Genomic DNA, 27843 nt, shown 5'->3' on the forward strand with positions numbered 1-27843 from the left:
ACAACAATGGACTTAAAACGCATCACAAGCCTAAAAGGCAAGCAACTAGGTGTGTATGGCCCTGTTTACAAATATGGGAAATAAAGTGACTGGCTCAGCGTCACACAACGAGGGGGCCCCTATGCACCCACCAGCAGGACACTGGCATTTGGGGTCAGACAATTCTCATGATGGGATCGTCAGCAGCCTGGGTGCAGACAGCACACACATGCCCTCCTGAGGCATTCTGGTGAGAGCCAGATGGGAGATCACCTCACCCAACCTTGTTATTTTACAGATAAGGAAACTGAAGCACTGTGTGGGCAAGGGGTCTGCCCGAGGTTGCCCAGCACAGGAACCCGAGTCACACCCAGAAGTGCAGTTATGCCAGCGAGAACCGTCGATGTAAGCTCCTCATCCGTTCTTCATCCACCCTACAAATGCGTTCCAGTATTTCCTGAGCACCACTCTCTCCACGCAAGGCCCAGCAAGGTGGTGGGAAGGACCCGGGGTGAGGCAGGCTCAGGCCACGCGTCCCTCTCATGGGGGCCAGGCGACTGAGCACTTCCAGCACACAGTTCCTGGTGTTCTAATCACTTGCCCATTAAAGATTGATCAGGTCCTACCTCTGCACAGCCCTCTGCCAGGTGCTGTGTTAGATATAAAAGTGCAAGAGGAGGGCCCACTCTGGTAAAGCTCACAACTCCAGCCAGCAAACCAAGAGGCAGAACAGCACAATGGCCAAGGCTGGCGGTGTTCTAGAGGTCAGCCATCAGCGTTCAACTCCTGGCCCTGATACTTACTGGCTGTGTGACCTGGGACAAATGGCTGAACCTTTGCCTCAGTTTCCTTGTCCGCACATTGGTATCTACCACACAGGGCCTTCGTGAGCAAGAATGAAACAGCTCGTTTTTTTCTCTCTCCCCTACGTCATGATTTTGCCGTCTTCTAGACCATTCCCATAAGCTATTACATCACCCATCTTTAATTTAAAAAAGACCTCTTCGTGACCATACCCCTCTTAAGCTACCACTCCATTTTTCTGCTCCCCTTTAAAGCAAAACCCCTCAATCGAGTTGTCTACACCAGCTGTCCCCTGCTCTCCTCCCATTCTCTCTTGGACCCGCTTCAGCCGGGCATTTGGCCCCGCCTGTCTGATGGATGCTGGGAAATCCACGGGCCTCATCTCCCTCAGCCCATCGGCAGCACTGGACACAGCCGATTCCTCCCTCCTGCCTCCTTCCACTCTCTGCCGGGCTCCCTGCCACCTCCCCACAGTCTCCTGCTCAGCCTGTTATTGTTGGTCCCATCTTCCATACCCAGGACTCAGCCTCCTTTTCTCTACATGTATCTTCTCCCTGGGACTCTCGGCTCATCTCATGGCCTGAAACACCATCACTGTGCTTCCAACCCCCAGATTCCAACCCCTGGATGAGACCTCTTGCCCTGAGCCCCAGACTTCTCTATCTGCCAACTCAACACTTCCAGTTGCAAGCCTAATACCCAAATCTCACACTTAACACATCCAAACCCAACCTCATATTTTCCCCCAAAACCTGGAGCTTCCCTCCACCTCTGACAGCCTTCCTCATCCTGCTGGAAACAACCGCATCCTCCCAGTTGCCAGTGCCAAAACTCCCGGCGCCTCCTTGACTCCTCTCTCATTCACACACTGCCAAACCCTGGCAGCTACACCTTCAAAATACAACCAGAATCCAGCCACTTCTCACCACCGCCACTGCTGCCACCTGGATCCGAGCCACTGACACTGTGCCTGTTAACAGCCTCCTTCTCCCAGCCTCCTGCTCTGCCCTGTGCCCCCATACCCCAACCCATGACAATCTTCTCTCATCACAGCAGCCGGAGAGAACCCTCCAGAACCTACGGCAGAGAGCCATCGCTCCTAGGCTCCAAAACCCCCCGTGGATTCCCCAGCTCATTCGGGGACTTCAGCATGGCCTACAAACCTCTATATGTGCGCTGTCTGATTTGCTGTGGCAGAACAATTTGTGCTTTCTGAAATGCTGTCCGCTCACCACACACGGCTGCTGAATCCGAAATGTGGCTAGGGCATTTCACATGTTCACACAAGGCCCTGAAACACATACCAGATTTTGAAAATGTAATAAGAAAAAAATAATATAGACTGGGCATGGTGGCTCACACCTATAATCCCAGCACTTTGGGAGGCCAAGGCAGGCAGATCATCTGAGGTCAGGAGTTCAAGGCCAGTCTGGCCAACATGGCAAAACCCCGTCTCTACTAAAAATACAAAAATTAGCTGGGCATGGTGACACGTGGTACTACACCCAGCTACATGGGAGACTGAGGCAGGAGAATCACTTGTCGCTTGAACCCAGGAGGCAGAGGTTGCAGTGAGCCAAGAGCACACCACTGCACTCCAGTGTGGGCAACAAAGGGAGATGCTGTCTCAAAAAAAAAGAAAGAAAGAAAGAAAGAAAAGAAAAGAAAGAAAACAATAATGTAAAGTATCTCATAATTTTTTACTTTGATTACACATCGAAGGGGTATTTTTGATCTATGATGTTAAACAAATGTAGTAATAAAAATAACTTCACCTCTTTTTTGTGATTACAAGCAAATGTAGAATTATATATGTGATGCATATCATATTTCCATCAGCCAGCAAGGCTGTATATGGCCTCACCTCCTATACCTTTCTCCTGGCTCATTTCACTCCATTCCAGTCAACCCAGCCTCCTGGATATTCCTGGAACACTCCCATCATGGCCTGGCCACAGGGCCTTTGCACTTACTCTCCCCTTGGCCTGGAAGTCTCTCCCTTCCAACCACAGCCATACAACCACTCTCCTCATCTACTTCAAGACTCTGTTCAAATGTTATCTAATATGTAAGTCCTTCCTGACCACCCCACACATAGTAACAACACCCCATGCACATTCCATGTACCCTCTACTCTGATCTGTTTTTCCCACAGCAATCGTCACTATCTGCCATGGTATGTACTTACTTACTTATTTGTTTGTTTGCATCAAACACAAGCTCCAGGAAGGCAGGGCTGTGCTCAGTGCTGTGTCCCTAGTACCCAGTGTTTGACACGCAGGTGCTATGCAATAGGTATTTAAGGGCTGATGGAATAAGTGTATTTAGGCCAGTGTCTATTTTACAGTAAGTGCTCAAAAAATGTTGGCTAATATTATTAAGCAAGCAACATGGTACAGAGTAGACAACAGTGATCAACACAGGACCACGTGGGGCTCAGCCCAGACCTGAAACTTGGGGGATGATCAACGAAGACTAAGCCATTCACCTCAACCCTTTGTCTGGCCAACAACAGTCTCTTTTTTTTTGAGTCAGAGTTTTGCTCTTGTTGCCCAGGCTGGAGTGCAATGACACGATCTTGGCTCACTGCAACCTCTGCCTCCTGGGTTCAAGTGATTCTCCTGCCTCTGCCTCCTGAGTAGCTTGGATTACAGGGACCTGCCACCACACCCGGCTAATTTTTCTATTTTTAGAAGAGATGGGGTTTCACCATGTTGGCCAGACTGGTCTTGAACTCATGACCTCCGGTGATCCACCCACCTTGGCCTCCCAAAGTGCTGGGATTACAGGCATGAGCCACTGCGCCTGGCCAACAATAGCCCTTTAAAGGCAGAAAGAGAAAAGTGCCCTCTCTTCTTGTTGTAAAAATAAAAGAGGGGAGGGTACATCCAGACAAAGAATCTTATTCTGTGATAAAAGGAAATGAGCTATCAAATCATGAAAGGACATGGAGGAAACTTACATGAAAGGAGACATATATCATACTCTATGATTCTAACGGTATGACACTCTGAAAAAGGGAAAACAGGGAGATCAGTGGCTCCCAGGAGTCAGTAGGGAGTGGGGGAGGAAGAGGCAGAGCATGGAGCATTTTTAGGGCAATGAAACCACTCTGTATGATACTGTAATGGAGGATGCATGCCATTAGACGTTTGTCCAAACCCAAAGAATGTATGACACCAAGAGTGAACTCTAATGTAAACTCTAGCTAGGCATTGCCTCATAATGATGCGTCAATGTAGGTTCAAGAATTGTAACAAATGCCTCCCTCTATAGAGGGATACTGATAGCTGGGGAGGCTGTGCCTGGGGAGGAGTAGCAGGTAGATGGAAACTCTGTACCTTCCTCTCAATTTTGCTATGAACCTAAAACCACTCTTAAAGATATAAGCCTTTTACTAAAAAGAAAAAACGGAGGCTGGGGGAAATTAAGGCAGAAAGAGAATCAAGGGAATTGTTTTCCCAATCAATCCATTAATATATAGTTAATGGGGACCTACTATGTGCCAGGCACTTCCTCAGACACTAAGCCTGCAACCCTGCCAGAGACACAGCTAGGGACAGAGGACCAGCCCATGCCAATGTGAGTTCTGTGTCAGGGAAGTCAGGTGCAGAGAGAAAAGCATCCTGTCCAGACCTAGGGTGGGGGGGGTGGGTCCTGGGAGCAGTGATATCTCTGCTGAAACCTATAGGAGGACTCAGAGGAAGTGAAGACAGCAGAAAAAGGATCCCAGGCACAGAGGGGAGCAGGGGCAACCACTGGGAGGAACTGCAAGCAATTCAATGTGACTGAACATGGAAACCAAGGCAAGGACTGCCAAGACAAGGGCCTTCAGCCACGTTGGGGCATGTGGCCTCTCAGGCAATTCCTTGAGCTGCTACCAAACCATTCTGCCCAGGCCAGAAGGACCCCAGGATCCCTGTCAACACAAGGGCTATTGTGGGGGCACTGCCTCTAAGGGACAGGTTCTCCCAAGCCAGCCATGAGATGCACCTGTCAGAGGCTGGCTGGCTGCTGGCTGGAGGAGTGGAGCAGCCTGGGGCCAAGGTGGAGGAAAGACAACAGGAGGGACCCCAGAGAGGAGGTTAACAACTGCAAGCGGAATGGCAGCTAATTTAGGACTGCGGCTGCCCCCAGGTTCCCCAGGTGCTCCGTTCCCACTCCTCTCAGCAGGTTCCTGAGCTAGTGCTCGTGTAATTATAGCCTCCGTGGCTTCCATTTGGAGCTCGAATAGTGAAAGCTTTTGCTAGGGGGCAGAACATGTAAACTCCTGGGCCAAAACTTGGTAAATTTCCTAGGAAACAAAAACACGAGAAACGCAGCTCCCACCTGGTTACCAGGAAGATGCCCCCTCTAATCCTCCTGGCAGGAACCGGGTTCAAGTGGGCCGGATGATGGGAGAAAGGCCCCCAGGAGCGGGCCTGGGCTCTGAGGCTCTGCCAAGCACCTCGCCAAGGAGGCAGCCTGCACTGCGTTTTCATCATGAGGGAGATGGTGGGGTCAGGGCTCGGCACAGGGACAGCCACTGCCATCTGCAGCAGGCTAACTGGACGCACACCCCTTCCAAGACAGTCACTGCCCTGCCATCCACCCTAAGGCTCCTGTCCCTCCTGTCAGGAAGGTGAGTCCCCACTGGGAAGAAGGAGGTAGGGGATTCTAAACACAAACCTCACCTACCAAGACCCCTCACAATCCTTGCCTGGCACGGGGGCTACAGACCCTGAACTAAAATGTGCAAAGGGTGGGGAATGGGGATTCAGGAAACCCAGCCCCTTCCGTCTCCCTGCCCCATCCCCTGCACCGAGAGCTGAGACCACACAAGACCTGAGAGAGATTCGGGAGCTAGAAATTGATCCCAGGCCTGAGCTGGCCCTGGAGAGCCTGAGCTCAACACGTGCTCCAGTGCCAGCCCCAGTGGGTCTCCCAGGCCGGCTGAGAGCAGCCTTGATGGCCAAGGAGTAAATGGTAAACAGCTGCCCAAGGGAGAGGGAGGCGGGATTTAACAACACTTGGCCTTCTCCAAAACCTCAGTTAAGTCATCCTCCCAGCCCTCGGCTCCTGGCCCTGGGGGACACTCTGGCTTCTTCATCTCCTCCCCTCCTCCTCCCTGGGTAAGGGCCAGGCCGGGGGAGCACAGCCAGCCAGGGAGCAGAGCCAGCAGCAGAGGGGCAGGCCAGCTGGGGGATGCACAACCAGGGGCTGCAGCTCAGCCTCCCCAACAGCCCTGCCCAGCCACACCCAGCCCAGCCTCTCCTGTTAATTCCTGGGGTGCTGCCCTGAGCCAAGAGCCCATCTGCACCACTGAGCCGTGGTTCCAGACAGTGGAACTCCCTATCCCCAGAAGGCAAGCATATGAGTGCTCTTTAAACTCATATTCTTTAAATATGTATTTCACTTTTATATTGAGATGGGTTTACCAAACTTCCGTTTCCTATCTCGTTTTGGTCATATTAACAGTACCACCTCTACTACTGACGTTTCATTAATTTTTTCTTTAAATTCCTTAATGCTTTTTTTTTTAAGACGGAGTTTCACTCTGTCACCCACTGGAGTGCAGTGGCATGATCTCAGCTCACTGCAGCCTCTGCCTTCCAGGTTCAAGCGATTCTCCTGCCTCAGCCTCCTCAGAGTAGCTGGGATTACAGGCGCCTGCCACCACACCCGGCTAATTATTTTTTGTATTTTTTAGTAGAGACGGGGTTTTGCCATGTTGGCCAGGATGGTCTCGAACTCCCGGCCTCAGGTGATCCGCCCGCTTTGGCCTCCCCAAATGCTGGGATTACAGGCATGAGCCACCACGCTGGGCCTAAATCCCTTAATTCTTAAATAATGAATCTGTTTAAATCCTTATTGACTCACCTTTTACATTTTTCAATACCTATCTAGATTTATCCTAAATGATAACACCTACATTGGTTCTGAAAGTTTCTAACACACTAGAATGCAATAAAGATAAAAATACGTATTTGTTGGCCCCATCTCCCATTCTAGCAGTGGTGTGCAATGCACTCAGAGGAGGAAGTCACTGGTTTAGAGAAAAGGCACTTGACCTCTGGTGCATTTGTGACTCACAGGCCCACTGAGTCAGGAGCTCTGTGGCTAGCACCCGGGCATCTGGATTTCACAAGTTCCCTGTGATTCTGAGGCCACCTTCCAAAGACTGAGAACCAGTGCTTAGGGGAGGAGCAGGGCTGCCCTTGGCCCACTCCCCAAACACACACACACACCCCTCACCCAACACACACACCTTACCCAGCACACAATTTAGCAAACCCACCCTTCACAGAAGATGGTCTGTGGCCAGCTATTGTCACCTAAGCACACCCCCCAACGGTTTCATCCCCCTCTGCCACCTCCCGACAGAGAGGATCTTCAAGGTAGACTTTCCAATAACAAATGAGCCTGTGGGCAGAAAGGAGAGGCTCCCCATCCTGTAAAGCCTCCCAGGCAATGGGGACCCAGGTGTTTTAACCACCCTTCCTGCCTCCTAGGAAACTGCCCCTCATCCCATTTGTAGCTGCAGTGTCTGTCCCTGAGCCCACCCTTGGCCCCTGGGCCAAGATGTAGAGCTCTACTACTTAAATAGGGGTTAAAGAATGGGGTTCTTAATTCTGTCTCTGCTTCTCCAAGCTGAAGAAGACCCTAGGTAAATCTTTGTGCCTCTCTCGGTCTCATTACTTTTTTTTTTTTTTTTGAGACGGAGTCTTGCTCCATCCCCCAGGCTGGAGTATAGTAGCGCCGTCGCGGCTCATTGCAATCTCCACCTCCTGGGTTCATGCCATTCTCCTGCCTCAGCCTCCCAAGTAGCTGGGACTACAGGTGCCTGCCACCACACCCAACTATTTTTTTGTATTTTTAGTAGAGATGGGGTTTCACTGTGTTAGCCAGGATGGTCTCGATCTCCTGACCACATGATCCACTCACCTCGGCCTCCCAAAGTGCTGGGATTACAGGCATGAGCCACCGCGCCCGGCCTCAGTCTCATTTCTTAACCTGAATAATGACAGGTTTTGAACTGCATAATCCCTTACATTTTGTGCCTCTCCCACTTGCCCACCCAACACACCAGTGCAAGATGCTGAGGGATGAAGGGCCAGGGAATGCCCTGCTGTCTTACCTCGTTCCTTCAAGCCGGAGCCACAGCTCCACCGTGGCAGGCTAAAAGGAGCCTACTCTGGTACTGTGCAAACTCAACAGCATGTGTGCACACCAAGGAACACACACACACAGATACCCAACAATACCCACCTCTCCCGGAGTAGAACCTGAGTCCCTGCATTAGTAGCCAGTCAACAAATATTTTCATACACCAACTACATGCCAGGCCCTAAAATCCAGCTATGAGAAGGAAAGAAAGAATCTTCCCTCTCCTGCAGCTTTCATTCTAGTGAGGGAAAGATTGATAGTAAACACATAAATACATAAATAAGGTCGGCCGCAGTGCCTCATACCTGTAACCCCAACGCTTTGGGAGGCCGAGGCAGGCAGATCACTGAGGCCAGGAGTTACAGCCTGGCCAACACGACAAAACCCCATCTCTACTAAAACCACAAAAATGAGTTGGGAGTGGTGGCGTGCACCTGTAATCCCTGCTACTCGGGAGGCTGAGGCAGGAGAATGGCTTGAACCCAGGAGGCAGAGGTTGCAGAGAGGCAAAATCGCACCATTGCAACTCCAACCTGGGCGACAGAGTGAGGCTCAGGCTCAAAGAAAGAAAGAGAGAGAGAAAAACAGAAAAAGAGAGAGGGAGAGAGAGAGAGAAAGAAGGAGGAGGAGGAGGAGGAGGAGGAAAGGGAGGGAGGGAGATCAGGCAGGGAGGGAGGGAGGGAGGGAGGGAGATCAGGCAGGGAGGGAGGGAGGGAGGGAGGGAGGAAGGAAGGAAATTTAAAGAAAGCAAAATAAGGGAATTTAAAAGAGAATGACCAGCTGGGCACAGTGGTTCAGGCCTGTAATCCCAGCACTTTGGGAAGCTGAGGTAGGTGGATCAGTGGAAGCCAGGAATTCAAGACCAGCCTGGCCAAGAGAGTAAAACCCCATCTCTACTAAAAATACAAACATTAGCCGAGTGTGGTGGCAGGTGCCTATAATCCCATCTACTCAAGAGGCTGAAGCAGGAGAATCGCTTGAACCTGGGAGGCAGAGGTTGCCGTGAGCCAAGATCGCGCCACTGCACTCCAGCCTGGGAGACAAAGCAAGACTGCGTCTCAAAAAAGAAAAAGAAAAAGAATGACCAGGGAATGAGGGAGGGCCTTTCCGAGGAGATGACATCGAGTTGAGGTAGAATGACTAAAATGACGAGCAGTAATGGACCACACACACAAAAACATGGGAAGGGATTTCCAAGCAAAAGGAGGAGCAAGCACAAAGATCCTGAGACAGCTATGAGCTTGGCACATTCCTAGTCAAAACAAAGGGTAAGGTTGCCGGAGCTTGCCGGAGCTTCCCGGAGGAGGCAGAAGTTAGAGGAAGTAGAAGTCAGAGGGACAGTCAGGAGAGACCTTGGGGGGGCAAGTAAAAATTTCAGATTTTATTCTAAAATGCAAAGCGCTGGAGAGCATTAAGGAGGAAGGCACATGATCTCATTCACTGACACATGGAACTGAGGGTATATCTGAGGGTGGCAGGCAGAAAAGGAGACCAGTCACAGGTTATTGCAGTAGCAGGAAGCTAGTGGAGGCTGGGGTGGGGTGGTGACTGCAGAGAGGGCAAAAGGTGAACCCATTCTGCATATAATTTAGAGATAAAGCCAACAGGATTGCTTATATTTTGAGTGGGAGGAGAGAGAGAAATCAAGAAAATCTCTTGGGTTTTTGGCCTGAGCACCAAGTAGATGGAGATATCATCTCACGAAAAAGGAAAGACTTGGAAAGAAGAGAGGCAGAATGAAATGGACCATTCTGTTTTTGACTTAAGTTTGAGATGTCTATCAGATGTCGAAGCGGAGATGTTGAATAGGCAGAAGGGTCCACAAGCCAGGAGTTCAGGAAAGAGGTCTGGGCTAAAGACACAAAACTTGGCATGGTTGACACTGGAGGCTGTAGAAAGTCACATAACTCAGTGAGGCTCCCTAGGTTGGGGATGAGAACAAAGAAGAGGAAGTAAGTCAGGACAGAGCTCCATGATGTTCAATGGAGGCTGGAAAGGAGTGGACCTTGAGCTGGTGGAAAACCAAGAGATGCTGATTTCATGGAAGGCAAGAGTTTCAAAAAGGAGGATGGTCAACTGACACCCCCAAATAATTAGGGGCATAAGGGTGAGCGGAGGGGCAACTCACAACGAGATGTAGAATAAATAAACTCTCAGCAGGGTTGGAAGGAAGACAGGAAGGGCAGCAAGAGAAAGGGAGGGTCCAGGAGCAGAGACTCCAGGGAGTTGCCCCTAATCCCAGTCCTCCCTGTAGGGTTAAAGCCACCATGACCATCACCTCCACACCTCATGCTGGATGACTGTCATCTCCACACCTCATGCTGGATGAGCATCACCTCCACACTTCATGTTGGATCTCCTCATGGGGCATCTAACCCCAGTCTGCCCTCAAGATCCATTTATTTTTTGCAACAAACACTTACAACCCACTGTGTGGAAAGTAAGCCTGGATTGACGAATAAAACCACCAAGTCTCCTGCCCTCCTGGTGCTCACATTCTAGCTCAGGTGAGAGATCACAAGTAAACAAATGGAAACTTTCCTTTTTGAGTGTGGGGTCCCAGAAAAAGCAGAGACCCTGGTCCAGCAGTGGCTTGTGGGGAAGACGGAGGACCTGGCTGGGCCACTATCAGAGCAAGTGTGCACAGGTTGTGTAAACTCTTTGAGCCTCACTTTCCTTACCTGCAAAACTGAGATAGAATACCTACCTGCCTACACAGAGGACTACGCTAAGAAAAAAAGGGACAATGTGGATGAAAATACCCCTTACAGTTACCAACCCTTAGTGCACAGGCAATGTTGCTTGTTTAAAGAGGTGTCACCTGGCCGGGCGCAGTGGCTCACACCTGTAATCCCAGCACTTTGGGAGGCCGAAGTAGGCAGATCGCTTGAGGCCAGGAGTTCAAGACCAGCCTGGCCAACATGATGAAACCCCATCTCTACTAAAGATATGGAAATTAGCTGGGCGTGATGGTGCGCATCTGTAATCCTAGCTACTCAGGAGGCTGAGGCACAAGAACTGCTTGAACCAGGGAGGTGGAAGTTGCAGTGAGCTGAGGGCTCTCACCACTGTACCCCAGCCTGTGTGACACCGCGAGATTCTGTCTAAACAAAAAAATAAAAATAAAAATAAAAACAAAAATAAAAATAAAGTGTCCCGTGGCTGGAAAGGTCCTCCCTCCCATCTCACCTCTCAGGCTACCTTCACATTACACTGCCCTGCTAAGAAAAGAAGACAGTCCCTTGTGCTCCAGCCTCTACACACTATGCTGCAAAAGATAAAACGGTCCCCAGTCTTCCCTTCATAAGCAAAAGATCTTCAGGGCTTCCTCTGCTCCATCCCAAGCAAGGTCTCGGGGCATCTTCCTCCCTTCTGGGCCCCTTCACCACCGGGAGTGGGGGCCAAGAGCACCGCAACATCTAGCTGGAAGCAATACATCGGTGTTCCCATCCCCAGTAGCTAACAAGACCAATCCCAGAGTCTTGCTTCTCAGTCCTCTCAGTTGTCAATCAAAGCCCAAGGATCCAATGGGACCTGAACCCTTTGGGGAACCCTTGTCCTCTACTGCTCTGTAGGTCAGGGTGTTCACCCTTCTCAAATCAGTCCTGGGAAGTCTTAGTTCAAGCTTCCTTATAATCTCAACTTTCTTTCTGAACTTTCCCCTCATTCCCAGCCTCACCATGACACTGGGACCACCCAGCGCTCTCCAGGTGAACCTGCATTTTTGAAAGCAGGTTAACCCACCAAAAATCAATTTGACGAATGGCAAATACACTGAACATCAATTTGAAATAAAATCAATTTGGAACCTTTCAAACTGCATTTTATATTTTCTCAAATTTTAACCACACTTAAAATTCTTTCTCCAAGTCCTCAAATTTCAGGTTAGTCTTAATTTTGTGGTTCTGACAACTAAAAATTTCTTTCACATTCAAAGGAATTTTTTCAACCACTTTTGAGTGCCCTATTTCTTTTGAATATCGTTTTGGTATTTGGGGTTTTTTTTAAATATTTGAGGTTTTTACCGTTCTCACACCAGTTCCCACAATGATGAGTTGGGTTTAATTTTGTATTTGTAACCATTAAAAACCAAATTTGAGGCATTTCATATTGATGCAATAACCTAAATCTTTCCTTAGCATTTTTTATTTGATGGTGTAGAGAATGGACATAGGAGTTGAAGCACCCATCATACCTAAACTTTTGTTTACTGATTATGAAATATACTTTTCTCACCATAAGAAGTCCACGTCAACTCATGACCCTTAGCTCCCCAAAAACTGAACATATCTTAAAATACAGCTATGAAGACCATTTGCAAAAATCTTCAAAAGCCATGAAAACCATTAAATGTCAATTTCTAAAACTATGGAAAACAATCCAAAGACTTAGTTTGGGTAAATCAATGCATTTTGTAAAATCAGTGACTCTGTTATTTAGCATCCTAATTTTGAAAGAAGTGGCCACTGGGCAGCTCATGGATGGCTGGGGGTCTCCTTTCTCCTCATCATTTCTGCCCCATCTGTCCTCCTAGGAAGTTCATGTCATCAGCTGCCCCCACTCCTCTGGAGGCTGTCACTCACCAACCCTGCCACTCCCCTCTCTCAAGAGTGACCTCACACCTGGCTCACCATCTCCGGTTCATCCCTTCCCAGGCACCATTCCTAGAGGCTTCCACGCAACAGGGACAGTTTGACTGCACAACACTCTATCCGCCTCCAGTGATCTCCTCCTGCCCTTAGCTCCCCATTGCCGTAGTCATATCCTTGACCTTGACCTTCATCAACATCCAAATCCCTGTTGAAAGGCTGACATCACACATCCCAACCTCAGGCCACCCTCTCCTCACCTTCCAGCTCCCTCTCTGGAATTCCCACTCCAGTAAACCCTTAACCTCTCCCAGACCCTGACCCACTGACCCGACCACTTGCTCTCCCTCACCCGTCCCCCTACCCTGTCCTCAGTTCCTCCTTACCCAACCTACATTTCCCAGCCTGCACGCAACACCCTGAGCTCCTCAGCCCCTCTCTTCCTCCTCTCTTACTCCATCACAGCCAAAACCCAGTAACCCCCATGAAACCCAACCACCCCAACTCCATGCCGGCTCCTGAGCAGCCAAAGGTCACTAGGTAACACATACACACACACACACGCACACACACACACGGGCTGACTGGTCTCATTTTGAAGTCCCAATCTCCAGCTCCAAATGCCTTAAAGCAGCCATTTCTTGCCTTCCCCTGCTTAAGCTAATTACCTTGTGTCTTGGTCTGTTCGGGCTGCTATAACAAATACCACAGGCTGAGTGGCTTATAAATAAATCACGGAAATTTATCTCTCATGGTTCTCAAGGCTGAAAAGTCCAAGATCGAGGTGCTGGTGGATTTAGTGTCTGGTGAGGGCTCACTTGCTTGTTCACAGACAGCCGTCTTCTGGCCGTGTCCTCCTCACTTGTCAGAAGGGCCAAGTGAGCTCTCCAGGGTCTCCTTTAGAAGGACACTAATCCCATTCATAGGGGCTCCACTCTCATGTCCTAATCACCTCCCGAAGGCCCCACTTCCTAAAACCCTTGCTTTGGGGTTTAGGATTTCAACCTATAAATTTGTTGGGCAGCAGGACCAAATATTGAGACCATAGCACCTTAACTCATATTTGTTGAGAAAATAGATTTGGACAGAAATGCCCTCGCCTTCTCACCCACCAGTGACCAACCTGCCTCACCTGGACACCCAGCTCTGCCTTCTCTCTGTTGGAAGGACCCAGCTCCAGCCTTGTCAAAGGCTGCCCTGCCATGCGTGCTGGTGCATGCCACAGGGATCCATCCCTCCTCACTTATTGAAGACATCACTCCTGAAATCACCCCTTCCTGCTTACGTCCTTCAATTCCACCCTTTCTCGGGATCTTTCCCAAAAGTTACAAATGTACCACCATCATTGCTTTTCTCAAGACAGAACAAAACCAAAAGCAAAGCCTTCCCTTGACCACCGCCCAGCCCCCTATTTCACTCCTCTCCTTCCTAGCAAAGCTTGAAAGAGTAGATTTCTGGTTGCTGATTTTACCTGCTCCCTTCACATTTTCTCCTCCATCCTCCCCACATCAACATTTCAACCTCACCCTCCAAGAACGATATTCTAGCAAGATCATGGGAAATGGCAGATGGAACAGCTAGCCAAACGCCTGGGTGGGGTCCTGCCTGTGGGGTCCTCCCTAGGTGGGACCCAGGGAAGCACATGTGGCTGGAACCTTTTATTTTAAGAGTGATGAGAAACCACTGGAGGCATTGAGACAGAGGCATGCCTCAATGTCTCTGTCGCTGAATCAGGAAGTCACTTCTCTAAACTTCACTGCCTTGACTTCTGGGTTGCATCTGACCAGGCTAACCACTTCCCCTTTCTTTCTTTTTCTTTCTTTCTTTATTTATTTATTTATTTATTTATTTTTGAGACATAGTCTTACTCTGTCACCCAGGCTGGAGTGCAGTGGCATGATCACAGCTCACTGCCACCTTGACCTCGTGGGCTCAAGCAATCCTCCCACCTCAGCCTCCCGGGTAGCTAGGACCACCCGCATGTGCCACCATGCCTGTCAGTTTTTGTATATTTTGTAGAGATGGGGTTTTGCTATGTTGCTCAGGTTAGTCTCAAACTCCTGGACTCAAGAGATCCGCCTGCCTCAACCTTCCAAAGTGCTGGGATTATAGGTATGAGCCACTACACCTGGCCCACTTCCCCTTTTTTGACACCTCTACTTGTCTTGGCTTCCCTGACACAGCTGACTGATTTCTCCCTCCCTCTCTGGCCCTAGTCTCAGCTGCCTTTGCTAGCTCTTCCTCCTCTACTAGATGGTGAGACCCAGCCTCGCTCTCTCCTGACTATACACCCTCGCTCCATGATGTCATGGTTCCGTGGCTTTAAACACTATCTATACACTAATCACTCTCAATCCATGTATCAACCCTGACCTCTCCCCAGAACTCCAGGCCTACATCTAACTGCGTCCTTGGCACTTCCAGGGGGGAGACCTAATTGGCATCTCCACCCTAAAACAGCCAACACAGAACTCTTAATTTCTGCCCACTGAACTTCCCAATCTGTTCCTCCCCTCATCTTCTCCATCCTAGTAAATGGCATCACTGTTGTTCAAGTCCAAAATATCAAGTTATCCATATATTCATCCCACTTCCCTTCAACTCCACCTCCAAAATATATTCCAAGCCCATGCATCCTCTCCATCTCACCTACGACCGTCTGCAGCAACCTCCTAACTGATCTCCCTGGCTCCACTCTGCTCTGTGCCCACCCCCATGATCCATCCTCCAGAGTGCAAGAGTCATCTTTTCAAACACATAGATCATACTGTGCTAGTCAACTGCCTCAATGCCGCCAGTGGTTTCTCATCACTCTTAAAATAAAAGGTTCCAGCCACATGTGCTTCCCTGGGTCCCACCCTCCATAGGCAGGACCCCACCCAGGCATTTGGCTAGCTGTTCCCTCTGCCATTTCCCTGATCTTCCCATGGCTGGATCCTTCCTGTGAGTCAGATTTTGGCATTCTCAGTCACCTCTGTCCTATCATGCTATTTTAATTCTCAGCTTGGCATTCTTCACTATCTCACATGTCTTGTTAATTTGTTTGTTGGCTTGTTTTCTATTTTTCTGTGTCTCCAGTTAATAGAAGAACATAAACTCCATACGAGCAGCACCCGTCCGTGTTGTTCGCTGATGTATCCTCAGCACCTCGAACAAGGCAAGGCCCACAGAGGGTGCTCAGCGAATATCTGGGGATAAATTCACACACCTTCCTTCGGAGCCTAAGCTCCCTGAGTTACTGCAGAACCCTCCAGACACAGGAGGCCCCAAATACACGAACCAAGTGCACTCTACTCATTCCTGTTGCTGATCAGGCAAAGATGGCCTCCCTTTTTCTAATGCCCCTCCCTGTTCACCCTTGAGCCCTCTTTCCATGGCTCCCCTAAGAGGATGAACAGGGGGCTGGAGGGTCATTCCTCTGATGGTCGGAGCTGATGCTGTTCTGAGCCACTCTGGCCCCTCCCTCCCTGTCCCCTCTTCCCTTCCTTCCCTATCCCTTCAGCCAGAAGGCCACTGCCAAAAACCCACAGCCACTCCCACACACTGACACGCACACACACACCACACCACACACACACAACACCCCGTACACTACTCCATACACATGTACACACACACCTACACACACCACACACCACACACTACACTACCCCATACACATGTACACACACCACACAACACACCATACACTACCCCATACACACATACACACCACACATCACACACCTCACCCCATACACTACTCCATACACACCGACACACACACCACACAAACACCCCATACACTACCCCATACACACCTACACACACACCACACACACCACATACACACTATATACACTACCCCATACACACCTACACACACAACACACCATACACTACCCCATACACACCAACACACATCTATACACACACCACACTCCCTATGCTACCCCATACACACCTACACACACCACACACACATCCCATATACTACCCCATACACACGTACACACACACACCACACACTAAACACCCCATACACTACCCCATACACTCCTACACACACGCCACACACACACTATATACACTATCCTATACACACCTACACATACACAACACACCATATACTACCCCATACACACACATCTATACACACACCACACTCCATATGCTACCCCATACACACCTACACACACACCACACACACCACATACACACTATATACACTCCCCCATACACACCTACACACACAACACACCATACACTACCCCATACACACTAACACACATCTATACACACACCACACTCCCTACGCTACCCATACACACCTACACACACCACACACACGACATCCCATATACTACCCCATACACACGTACACACACACCATACACAAAACACACCATACACTATCCCATACACTCCTACACACACACACCACACACACACTATATACACTATCCGATACACACCACACAACACACACCTAGACTACCCATACACACACATCTATACACACACCACACTCCATATGCTACCCCATACACACCTACACACACACCACACAATACCCCATACACTACCCCATACACACGTACACACACACCACACAATACCCCATACACTACTCCATACACACGCACACACACACCACACACACTATATACACTATCCCATACACACCTACACACATATACCATACACTACCCCATACACACGTACACACACACCTATACACACACCACACCCCATAAACCACCCAATACACACGTACACACACCACACACAACACCCCATACACTACCCCATACACACTAACACACACACCACACACACACTATATACACTACCCCATACACTCCTACACACACCATACACTACCCCATACACTCCTATACACACCACACACACTATATACATTACCCCATACACACCGACACACAAATACACCATGCACTACCCCATACGTACACACACACCTATGCACACCACACCCCATACGCTACCCTATACACATGTACACACATACCACACACAACACCCCATACACTACCCCATACACACATACACACACACACCTACACACACCACACACCACACACTATATACACTATCCCATACACATGTACACACACCACACACACAACACACCACACACAACACCCCATACACTACCCCATACACAGCTACACACATACACCTACATACACACACCACACACAACACCCCATACACTACCTCACACACACACCACACGTACCACACACCTACACACACACACCACCCCACATATACATCACCCTACACACACCTACATACACACCATACAACACCACACATCCCATACACTACCCCATATACACCTGCACCCCATACACACCTACACATGCCATACACACAACACCCCATACACTACCCCATACACACCTACATACACACCATGCACCTATAAACACACCACCCCACACATAAAACCACACCGCACACCTACATACCAGACAATACCACACACACACCAGCCCATACACTACCTCACACACACCACCCCACATACCTAGACACATATTACACATACATACCACACAAACACTCCATACACTACTGCATACACACCTACACACACCCCTACACACACATCACCACACACAACAACCCATACATTACCCTATACACACCTACACACACAACACACACAACACCCCACACATACACCACCCACACACACATACCACACACACCACACATAACACCCCATACATTACCCTATACACATCTACACACACCCTTACACACACCACACACCTACACATACACCACCCCCACACACACATACCACACACCACCACACATAACACCCCATACGTTACCCTATACATCACACACCCTTACACCACACACCTACACCACCCCACACATACACCACCCCCACACCTACATACATACACACCCCTACACACACACCACCCCACACACACCTATGTACACACCATACAAAACACCCTATACACTACCTCACACACCCACACATCACCCCACACACACCTACACACACACTACATACACACCACATACACAACAGCCCATACACTACCCCATACACACCTACACACATACCTATGCACACACACCTACACACACACCATCCTACACATATACCACCCCACACACACATACATACACACCACACACACAACCCACACACTACCTCAAATACCTACACAACACATTATCCCACACATATGCCACTCCACACTACACCCACACACACCTCGTACACTACCTCATACATACCTACACCATACACCACCCCACACATACACCACCCCACACGCCTACACACGCAACACACACAACACCCCATACTCTCATACACATCTACATACACACCACCTCACACCTACACACTACACACACACCCCATACACTACCTTACACACACCTACACACACACCACCATATATACACACCACCCATATTACTTCACACACAGCCCTAAACACACAAACCGCCCACCCACGCACTCCACACACACCATGCACATCCCACCTATGCACACCCTGTCCCACACAATCACACACACCAGCACACATACATTACCCCACATCCACACACACACTAACATACCTACACACACAAACACCTACACACACTCCACCACTGACACACATACATTACCTCAAACACATACTACATACACCAACACATACATTGCACACACACTGCCATGCACAATACCACCACACACACATCACAGGCACTCCATACACTATCTCACACACCCCACGCACACCACTACACACACACCACCTCACACCACCACACACGCATCACATATACACACACACAAACACACACATCACCACCTACACATATCACCATGCCCACACACACCACCTCACACACATCACATACACACACCACTACACACACACACACCACTGCCTATACATATCTACCATCTCCACACACACACACACACCCCACCTCTCTCACACACCACATGCATATGCCATGCATACTTACACTCTCCACACACCAGACACACACACGTGTTCCCATCACACAATGACCCCCTCTCGCTGTTGCTCACCGTGCACAGCATGGGGTTACAGGAGCCTGCAGGCACGGGTTGGAGGGGAGCGCCCAGGGCAGGTGCTCACATCCTGTTTTCTGAGCCGGAGCGAGTGCAGTTGATGGCGAAGCCAGGGCGTGCTCAGGGAGCGCGGAGCCCCACCAGCGCCGTCTCAGGAGCAGCACCAAGCAGGGGCATCTGGCCAAGAGCTGCCCCGCACCCCAGCCGCTGGCAGGGCCTGCCCCACACATGGAAGGAGAAACAGGCAGGTGGCTCCCTGGAAGATGTTACTTGGAGGGTACCAGAAAATACCTTCATCCAAAAATATCTCACTTCAACCACAGCACCTGAAATACTACCATGAAAGAGGCTTTGTTTGTGGGAGGGGGCGCTACATTTTGTTCTCTCCTGGTCTTTCTCATAGCAATTTCTTACTTGGACACAAAGGCAACCAAAGATGAAGTCACCAACACCCTGCTCACACCTTAGTGCCGGCAAATCCCTTCTACCCACTGACAAGAACCTGAGGTCACTGGCGCTGACAGAGAGAGAGAGCAGATGAAAACAGAAGAGAGAAAATGTCGATCCCTCCAGCTTTGGCACCTGTGGAAAGGGAAGCTGCCTTCCTCCTGGTGGCCCCAAGCACCGTGAGAGCCATTCAGTCACCTGTCTCCACCACCTGACAGTCCACATCTCCCTGTCCCCACAGCCCCCGCTCTCTTGCACCCCACACCCACTCCCTGGCCATCAGATGAATTCTCCCTGAAAGGGGAGGTGTCGGAGGTGACAGAGCTGCAGCTAAAGCCCAATTTTCGTTGACACTCAGAGCCTCTGACAGCTGTTAGAAGAAGAATGTGATTTTGAAATTTAAATAACACACTTCTGCATTCGGCTCAGGGAGACAACCTGAGGATAAGCAGTTTATCGCCCGAGCCACCGCGAAGGGGGCAGGGAGAGCTGCTGCTCTGCTGTTCTTCCGGTTCTTCCCTGCCCTCAGCCCCGTGCCCCCACCTCATCACAGGGTGGCCTCGGAAGGGGGTCTCTGAGAGGCACCAGCCCGACCTGCTGAAACATTAAAGCCTCACCCTGTATTCTTTTGCTCAGCAGCCCAAGGAGAGGAGGGGGTGCCCGCACAAAGGCTAGGTCTCCTGCCCCCAGGCCTGGGGTACACAGAGGGAGCCGACCCCGGGAAGGCAAGGGGCTTCCCTAGACACCTGGCCGAGCAAAGCCGGGTCCAATCCTCCCCCAGCCCCCACCAGGGCCACAGGGGTGTCTTCCTGGGGACTGACTTTTGAGCCCAGGGATAAGTCTCTCCCCACACCAAGGGCAGACCAACTCCTCCCTAGGGACCCGAGCCCCCTAATCAGGCAGTCATCCTGAGTTCTGCCACGGAGAAGTCCTGGGCTGGAGCACCCCAGAGAGGCCACTGTCCTGTCTGCCACAAGGATCCTTGTTCATTGTCACCTGAGCCCCCAAGCTCAAAGACTTGGGATTCCTTCATCTCCCCAGGCTCAGCCAGGCCTCCCAGCCATGATGTCACCAGGAACACCATTCCCACATCGCACTTTCTCCTCTTGCAAGACTTCCCTTATTTCCCCAGTCATTGCTGGTTGCTGCCTCCCCTGAACTCTTGGGGCAGCACTTGGTCTACACTGCTACTGAAAAGAAGCCACTTAGGGAGTCCCTAAGTGAGTATCTGCCTGTTGCACCACACAGTGAGGACACGGGTCTGATTCTCTTATAGCAGTGGTTGACCATCTCCGGAACACACGAAGCACTCAGTATTTACTGAACAAAACATGTTCCTCCGAGGTCTGGCCCCAGCCCTGCCCCAGCCCTGCCCCTGCCCTGCCCTGCCCTGCCCTGCCTTGCCCTGCCCCTTCCATGAGCAATTCCTGCACACCCCGGCCAGGACCCGCCCCTTCTCAATGCCCCAGATACTCCTAAGATGTCACACACATGTGACACCTCACAATTGCTTAGCACCTCTCGCAAAGCCATCAGCTCCCTCCAGTCCGCAAACAGTGATACCCTTCGCCAGCACTTAGGGTGCTCCTGTGCCCCGGCACGCTGAGTGCCAATGCTTGCAGGGCAGCTGGACTGCTCCATCTTGCAGATAAGAAACATGAGGTTCGGGGGTCCAGTGAGCTCTCACAGTAGGGTAAGGCCAGGATTCACAACGAGGACTAGCCGGTCTCAAAGTCCACATTCCAGCCGTGATGCCAGGATCCTCGGTGGCCGTGTATTAGATACAAAGGACAGTGTCACACACACAGAGGACACAAAGGGTGATGGCTGCACAGGACACAGAGACCAACACATACAATCACACACATGCCGCCAACACGTGGCAGCGAGCACCATGATAAAGGACAAAGTGCTGTGGCACCAGGGGATGGTGGTGGTCACCTCTCAGAAGCTGTATGCAAGACTTCTTGGCAAGGGGTAGCGTTTGAGTGCTAGTTCCCTCTTCTCCTGAGCCCGCCCTCCAACAAGGACCACAGGAGCATCTAACAAGAACATCCCTGGCCCTCTCCAGGCTCCAACCAAGCAAGACGGCCCACCCCAGACACATGCTGGCCAACCATGGTAGACATTGCCATCTCTTCCACCTCCAGTCCACAAAGGCCACTGAGCCCAGGCCACTCACCAGCCTCTATCTGTCCCTGTCACAGCACAGCACGTGATGGCCGTCCCCACCCAAGACTCCCTCTGAGCCTCAGGGGCCCATTGCTCTCTGGAAATCACCTGATCACCTCTACTCCAGTCACCACCAAGCACTATCCCAGCGTGAAAGGCGGCCTCGCATCAGCAAAGGCACACACAGTTTCCAGAATGCCGGGTTCTAGGCTGGCCCAGCCACAACCTGCCACTGGACCTTGGAGAAACCAGTCCATACTAATGTTTTAAAAGCTAACACAGCTTAGAGCAGCATGCCAGGCTCAGGCCAAGCACTCACCCGCACTATCTCATTTAGTCCTAACAAAAATTCTCAGAGGTAGGTGATGCCATTGGCCCCAGGTTAGGCAAGAGAACAGGACTGGGGCTTAGAGAAGTGCTTCAGAGGTGGGACGGGGATTGGAATCCCATCAACATGTGTGCCGTCCCTCTGAGCCTCACTTTCCCCTTCTGTCAGGTGAAGGGGTGGGCCTCCATAATCCCTAAATTCCCTTCCAGCTTCAGAAAGGATGCCACATGCCCAAGCCTCTAGCCACACTTGCACAGCATGGCCAGACCCCGGAGCCCCTGCCCCTCACGAGAAGTGTCATCAGACACAGCGCCTGATGACAGCCAAGGCCATCTGCCCACTTCTCCCTGTCCCTTAGGCATGGCCCCAGTATTGGTGAGGACGCCTCTGCCCAACCCGCCCAGTCCTCTTCATCACCACTTTGACATCCACCCACCTCTCTCTAGTTCTACAGGCCCACATCCCTGCTGACTCCACACCACCCTTCCCAGTCCTCCTTCCCTCTGCAAACTCCCTCTTCCTGAAAGATCTTTTCCTTTTTTTCCACCTTGGTTCTACCCTCTCCTGCCTCCCCAGGTGAAATCAGCTGGGATTCAGCAGTCACAGGGTCATGGAGCCTGGGGATGAGGAGGATGCTCCACTTCACCTCCTCAACCCCTGCACCCACCTAAACAACCTCTGCCTCCACTGAGCACCCCAGGCAGACAGAAGATGACCCACTGCGCCAAAGCTGGCTCAGTCCCTGATGCGCTGTGGGCACTTTGCCGACATCCCTTCCCACCGAACCCTCTTAGGGCATCACACGTCCATCTTACAGACGTAGGCACCACAGCTCAAAAAGGCCATAGTGAGCCGCAAGATCACACACCCCTAAAAGGCCTAGTCAGGATTCGAACCCAGGACTGTCTGGCTCAAGGCCCGCGCTCTTCCAGGCACCTCCCTAAATACTGTCTCACGCTTTCAAGGGCAGTTTGAATTGCTAGAACAGGACAAAACTCACTTCTTCTCCATGAAATCTCTTCCCACATACAAGGGGAGGGTAGAACATGTGGACATGTCTAACATCACTGTCGCTGTGACTCAGATCACAGCCACACTGCTCCCTACCTGGTCCTGGACTCAGGACTCGGCTGACCCACCGCTGAGTCCAGGGTCTGTCAGGCAGCACTGGGCAGAGAGGACGGAAGAAGCTGCCCTTCCCCAAGGCTTCTGGACATTGGAGGGTGCTGCAGGAATCCTGGCAGCTTTCTTTGCAACAGAATCCCAGTATGAGTTTCCGAGAACCCCAACAGAAAAAGATGAGGAAGAACAGACATTCCAGGAGGCCCCTATAACGGAGCCCTGAATTCACAGACAGGAGCTGGTAAACAGATAGTAGCAACTGAGTCCCAAAGACACAGGGGCATCCTCCCTGGTGTCCCACCTGGAGATAGTATAGACCAGAAGCGGCCACCAAGACTCCATGCCTCCCTCCCTACCCACAGTCTTTCCACACAAAGAAGTGGAGGGGGCAGCATGCAGGCAATATGAGTGGGGGTGGGGAGGGGCTTCCCACAGGATTTCGTGCAATCCTGCGGGGTGACAGCCTTTTAATGCCAAAGTTCTAGCGCAGGTTCTTGGTTACTCACAACAAGACTTTGCAGCCAGCGTACCACACACAGATGGGGGATATGTGTGCCCGGATATTGACAAGCAGGAGGCTCGTGATGGCCTGAGCACTAAGCTGGTCTGCTCACCCTGCCACATCACCATTTTCTGTGTGCCTTGATGGGACAAAGGTTGGGAAGCACTGCTCCAAGCTCATGTCCTCATTCAGACACAAGATCTGGCACATGAAATGAGCCTGCCCAAGACCCTACAGGTGATCTATGGTGGGAACTGCACTGGAACCGCCTCCCAGCTCCCGTTCTCGCCTCCTTTCTGCTGAGCTCCTCACCATGGCCAACTTGGTTTCTTTTGTGTGTGTGTTTTGGGAGGTTTTTTTGAGACAGGGTCTCACTCTGTCGACCAGGCTAGAATGCAGTGGTGTCATCATGGTTCACTACAGCTTCAAACTCTTGGGCTCAAGCAATCCTCCCACCTTGGCCTCCACAAGTGCTGAAATTAGAGGCAGGTGTGAGCCACTGTGCCCAGCCCCAGCTTGGTTTCTTTGTAGCAGGGCCAGGGCCTCCCTATTCAACTATGTGCCCAAGTCTCCCCAGACAGAGCTGCCTACTTACCTACCCCTAAGGCTTCTCTGGGTGGAGCTGAGTCAGCAGAGACAATGAAGAGGGACCGGCACAGTCCCCAAAGCCCAGCCCTCATGGCAGGGAGTGGTCCCTGGAGCAGTGTTGCGTACAAACCCAGAGGTGCATAGGGCCCAGTTATCTCTGGGCAGCAGGTGAAAGCGGGCTGATTCAGTGAGCTGCAGACCTAGTAATTTCCTCATTTGTCTTGTCAACATCCTGTCCCCCAGAGTGTCAAGTCCATTACGTAAAGATTTTCTGCTAGGAAGGTATTTAAGTGTGAGTCCAAGGAGCAGCAGGGGCTTGGGCTAAGGTGAGGATCTCTGCGCTTCAACATCCAGGAGCAAGTCAAAGCTATTTATTACTGGAGAGAAGCTCAGTGTCACCTGTGCACGCAGTAGTCATCTGCCAGTACCTGAGCTTCACACAGAGTAGAACGTGGGTGCATATGGGGGCCACCAGGGCATGCCCACTACAGCATCCACAGGCTAATGGCGTCTTCAACCTGCTTCTGAGCCCCAGAGCACTGCCTCAGAAGGAATGGTCCAAAGTGGATTTCCATGCAAAACTCATCAGGAAATGTAAGAATCAGAATGCCTATGCAGGAAAGACTCTCAGTCAACCCCATCCAGTCCAACTCTTGGCCAAGACTTACCATAGAGCTGCCATGGTGCCCACAGGCAAGGCCAGCATGGAAGCTGCTCTGGAGCTCAGAGCCTCTGTTATGATCCCACTGGGGCGGGGGGGTTATGATGCTGAGAGCCCAGGGCAAGGTGCTCAACACAGCTGACTTTGAGGTCTCCACTCCATTCACCACCATCCCAACCACCACCAGCGCCCAAGGCCATGCCCAGACGGCTACCCCCTGGCCAATACCTCCCTTCCTGGGCATCCAAGATTTCTCCCACCAGGGACACGTGTATCATCCCTGTTTCAATCTCCTAGAGCGTGCTTTCTCCACGGGATGGAAGGGCATCACCTCAAGGGAGCAAAAGCTTGTTCTTGAGTGGGCAAAAAGGAAAAGAAAAAGGAGATCTTAAAATAGCTTATGGTCCTCCAAAACCCAAACCTTCAAGACAAAATGTTATTCCTTGGTATTTAATCTCTCTAGTTAGGAAGAATTATTTTTTCTCCCCAGCAAACAACAATGAAAAAAAAAGAATGGTTGAGAAACATGGCCCTGGAGAGTTCTTTATTTGAAAGGGCTTAAGGCCCCACTGAAAATGCTTTCAGCTCACGGTTTACAGCAGTGCTTCTCAACTGGCAGTGACTGTGCCCCTGAAGGGACATGTGGCCCTGTCTGGAGACATCTTTGTTGTCACAGCTTGCAAGAGCACTGCTGGAATCCAGTGGGGCCAGGGACGTTGCTGAACATCCTCAGACTCACAGGACGGCTCCTCCCACAAGAAAGAATTACCCAGGCCAAAATGTCAATAGTGCTGCTGTTGAAAACCCTGCTCTGCCATAGAAACTCCAGAAGGTTTCAAAGACTGCCACAAAACTGCCTGTAAACCAGATTTCCTGTGCTCAAAGATCCCTGAGAACAAGTCCCACTCTGGCCACCCCCGGAGCATCAGTCTCCACCAATCCCTAGAGGAGCTCACCCCCCACCCCCACAGAGCACTCCCAAGACCGGAAGCCCCTCCCTAGCGCCCAGGCAGGGTGGGCTGCCCTGGGCCCAGCGTCTCCCAGATGCCACAGAGAACAAAGCCAAGAAGAAAGACCCCCAGAGCTCACCTGGCCCCTACATGTGGAGCCTGGCAGACAAAGCTAGAACCAAATGCAGACTGTATCACTTCCCAGGGTGGACAGCACAGGGGGTGGCCTGAGGACCACAGCGACTCCTGCAGACACTTCCCTTCATGTGGTTCAAGAAACAGAGCCCTCAAGAGCAAGGGAAAACCCAGGGCAGAACAGATCGTCATAGGACCAGTAACACCAAGCCGCAGCTGATGCTGACTGATGCAGCGTGCTGAGCACTTCACCACCCACTGACCCACTTAGACCTCACGGCAATCCAATGAGGTAAGGACGGTACTCTCCCATCACAACTGAGGAAACCGAGGCCCAGACAGGGTAAGCAACATGACCAAGTGGAAGGGCTCCAAAGCAGGAGAGCCAGGGAACTGGAAAGAGGGAACAAGGGTAAGATAGAAGGGTGACACCAGGTTCCAGATTCAAGCCCTACCCCATGACAGCCAGCTGACCAGACAATTTCCATCAACACCTTGCTCCACACAAGCACCCAGGGAGGTGGGCATCGTGTTCTTTACAGAGGAGGAACTGAGGCTCAGAACTGTTAAGGGCGAGCTGATGGGCAGCAGGGCCATCATCAGATGCCAGGACGCCTGTCCAAGCCCAGTGCTCCATCTGCCACGCCACAGGGACAAGAGGAGAACTGGCCAAGTCCCAGTGCGAGCTCACTTACCTGAGAAGATTGAAGCAAGCCTGAAGATGTCCGAGAGGCGGGAGGTCACCGGCTCATAGGGGGAGGCTTCGTAAAACTCCTCACCTGCAAGACAGAACAGGCATCAGACACAGGTTTCTCCGGGCCAGAGCGCTGCCGGCACTTCGCAACTCTGCCGGAGGAAAGCTCTCTAACAGGGGAAAGCTCGTGCCACCCAGGGGATAAGACACAGAGCAGCCCTTCCCAAAGTGAAGAGTGCAGGACCGGGGCACGTTAGCAACGAAATGTTTGCATTTCACCTAGGCAGGTCTGTCTCCCAACTAGAGGAGAAGCTCCCCGACAGCAGCTCAGAACTGCCTGACACTTCTCTCTCGTGACCACACTGCATGGCCAACCCCCTTGGAAGAACTTCCAGGTACGTCTGGGGGAAGTGGGGCAATGCTGGCCCACGTAAAGCCAGGTATCAATCGCAGGATTTGAAGTCAAAGGGTTCTCCATGACCATTCCCCATTTCACAACAGAGGGCTCTGAGGTGGCCCAGAGAGGTGAAGAAACCTGCCTGAGATCACACAGCTACTCCTGGAAGGGCCAGAGCTAGACTCTGCTGTCCTGGCCCTCCTACCAGCATCCTTTCCCATCACACCATGCCAGCTCCACCCATCACATCATGC

At 51.1% G+C, this 27843-nt stretch overlaps 1 protein-coding gene across 3 annotated transcripts in view; it reads right to left on the minus strand.

The window, feature by feature from the left end:
- Window positions 1–27843, minus strand: part of GFRA2 (GDNF family receptor alpha 2) — a 99546-nt gene that overhangs the window by 58772 nt on the left and 12931 nt on the right. For 2 of the 3 annotated variants that reach the window (XM_030938262.1, XM_030938261.1), the window contains one exon: window positions 27194–27277. The exons of the other annotated variant lie outside the window; for it this stretch is intronic. In XM_030938262.1, coding sequence (XP_030794122.1) covers window positions 27194–27277 — 84 coding nt within the window. The remainder of the gene's footprint in view (window positions 1–27193; window positions 27278–27843) is intronic. 3 annotated transcript variants of the gene reach the window in all.

Source organism: Rhinopithecus roxellana, chromosome 9, assembly GCF_007565055.1.
Source record: "Rhinopithecus roxellana isolate Shanxi Qingling chromosome 9, ASM756505v1, whole genome shotgun sequence".
NCBI lineage: Eukaryota > Metazoa > Chordata > Mammalia > Primates > Cercopithecidae > Rhinopithecus > Rhinopithecus roxellana.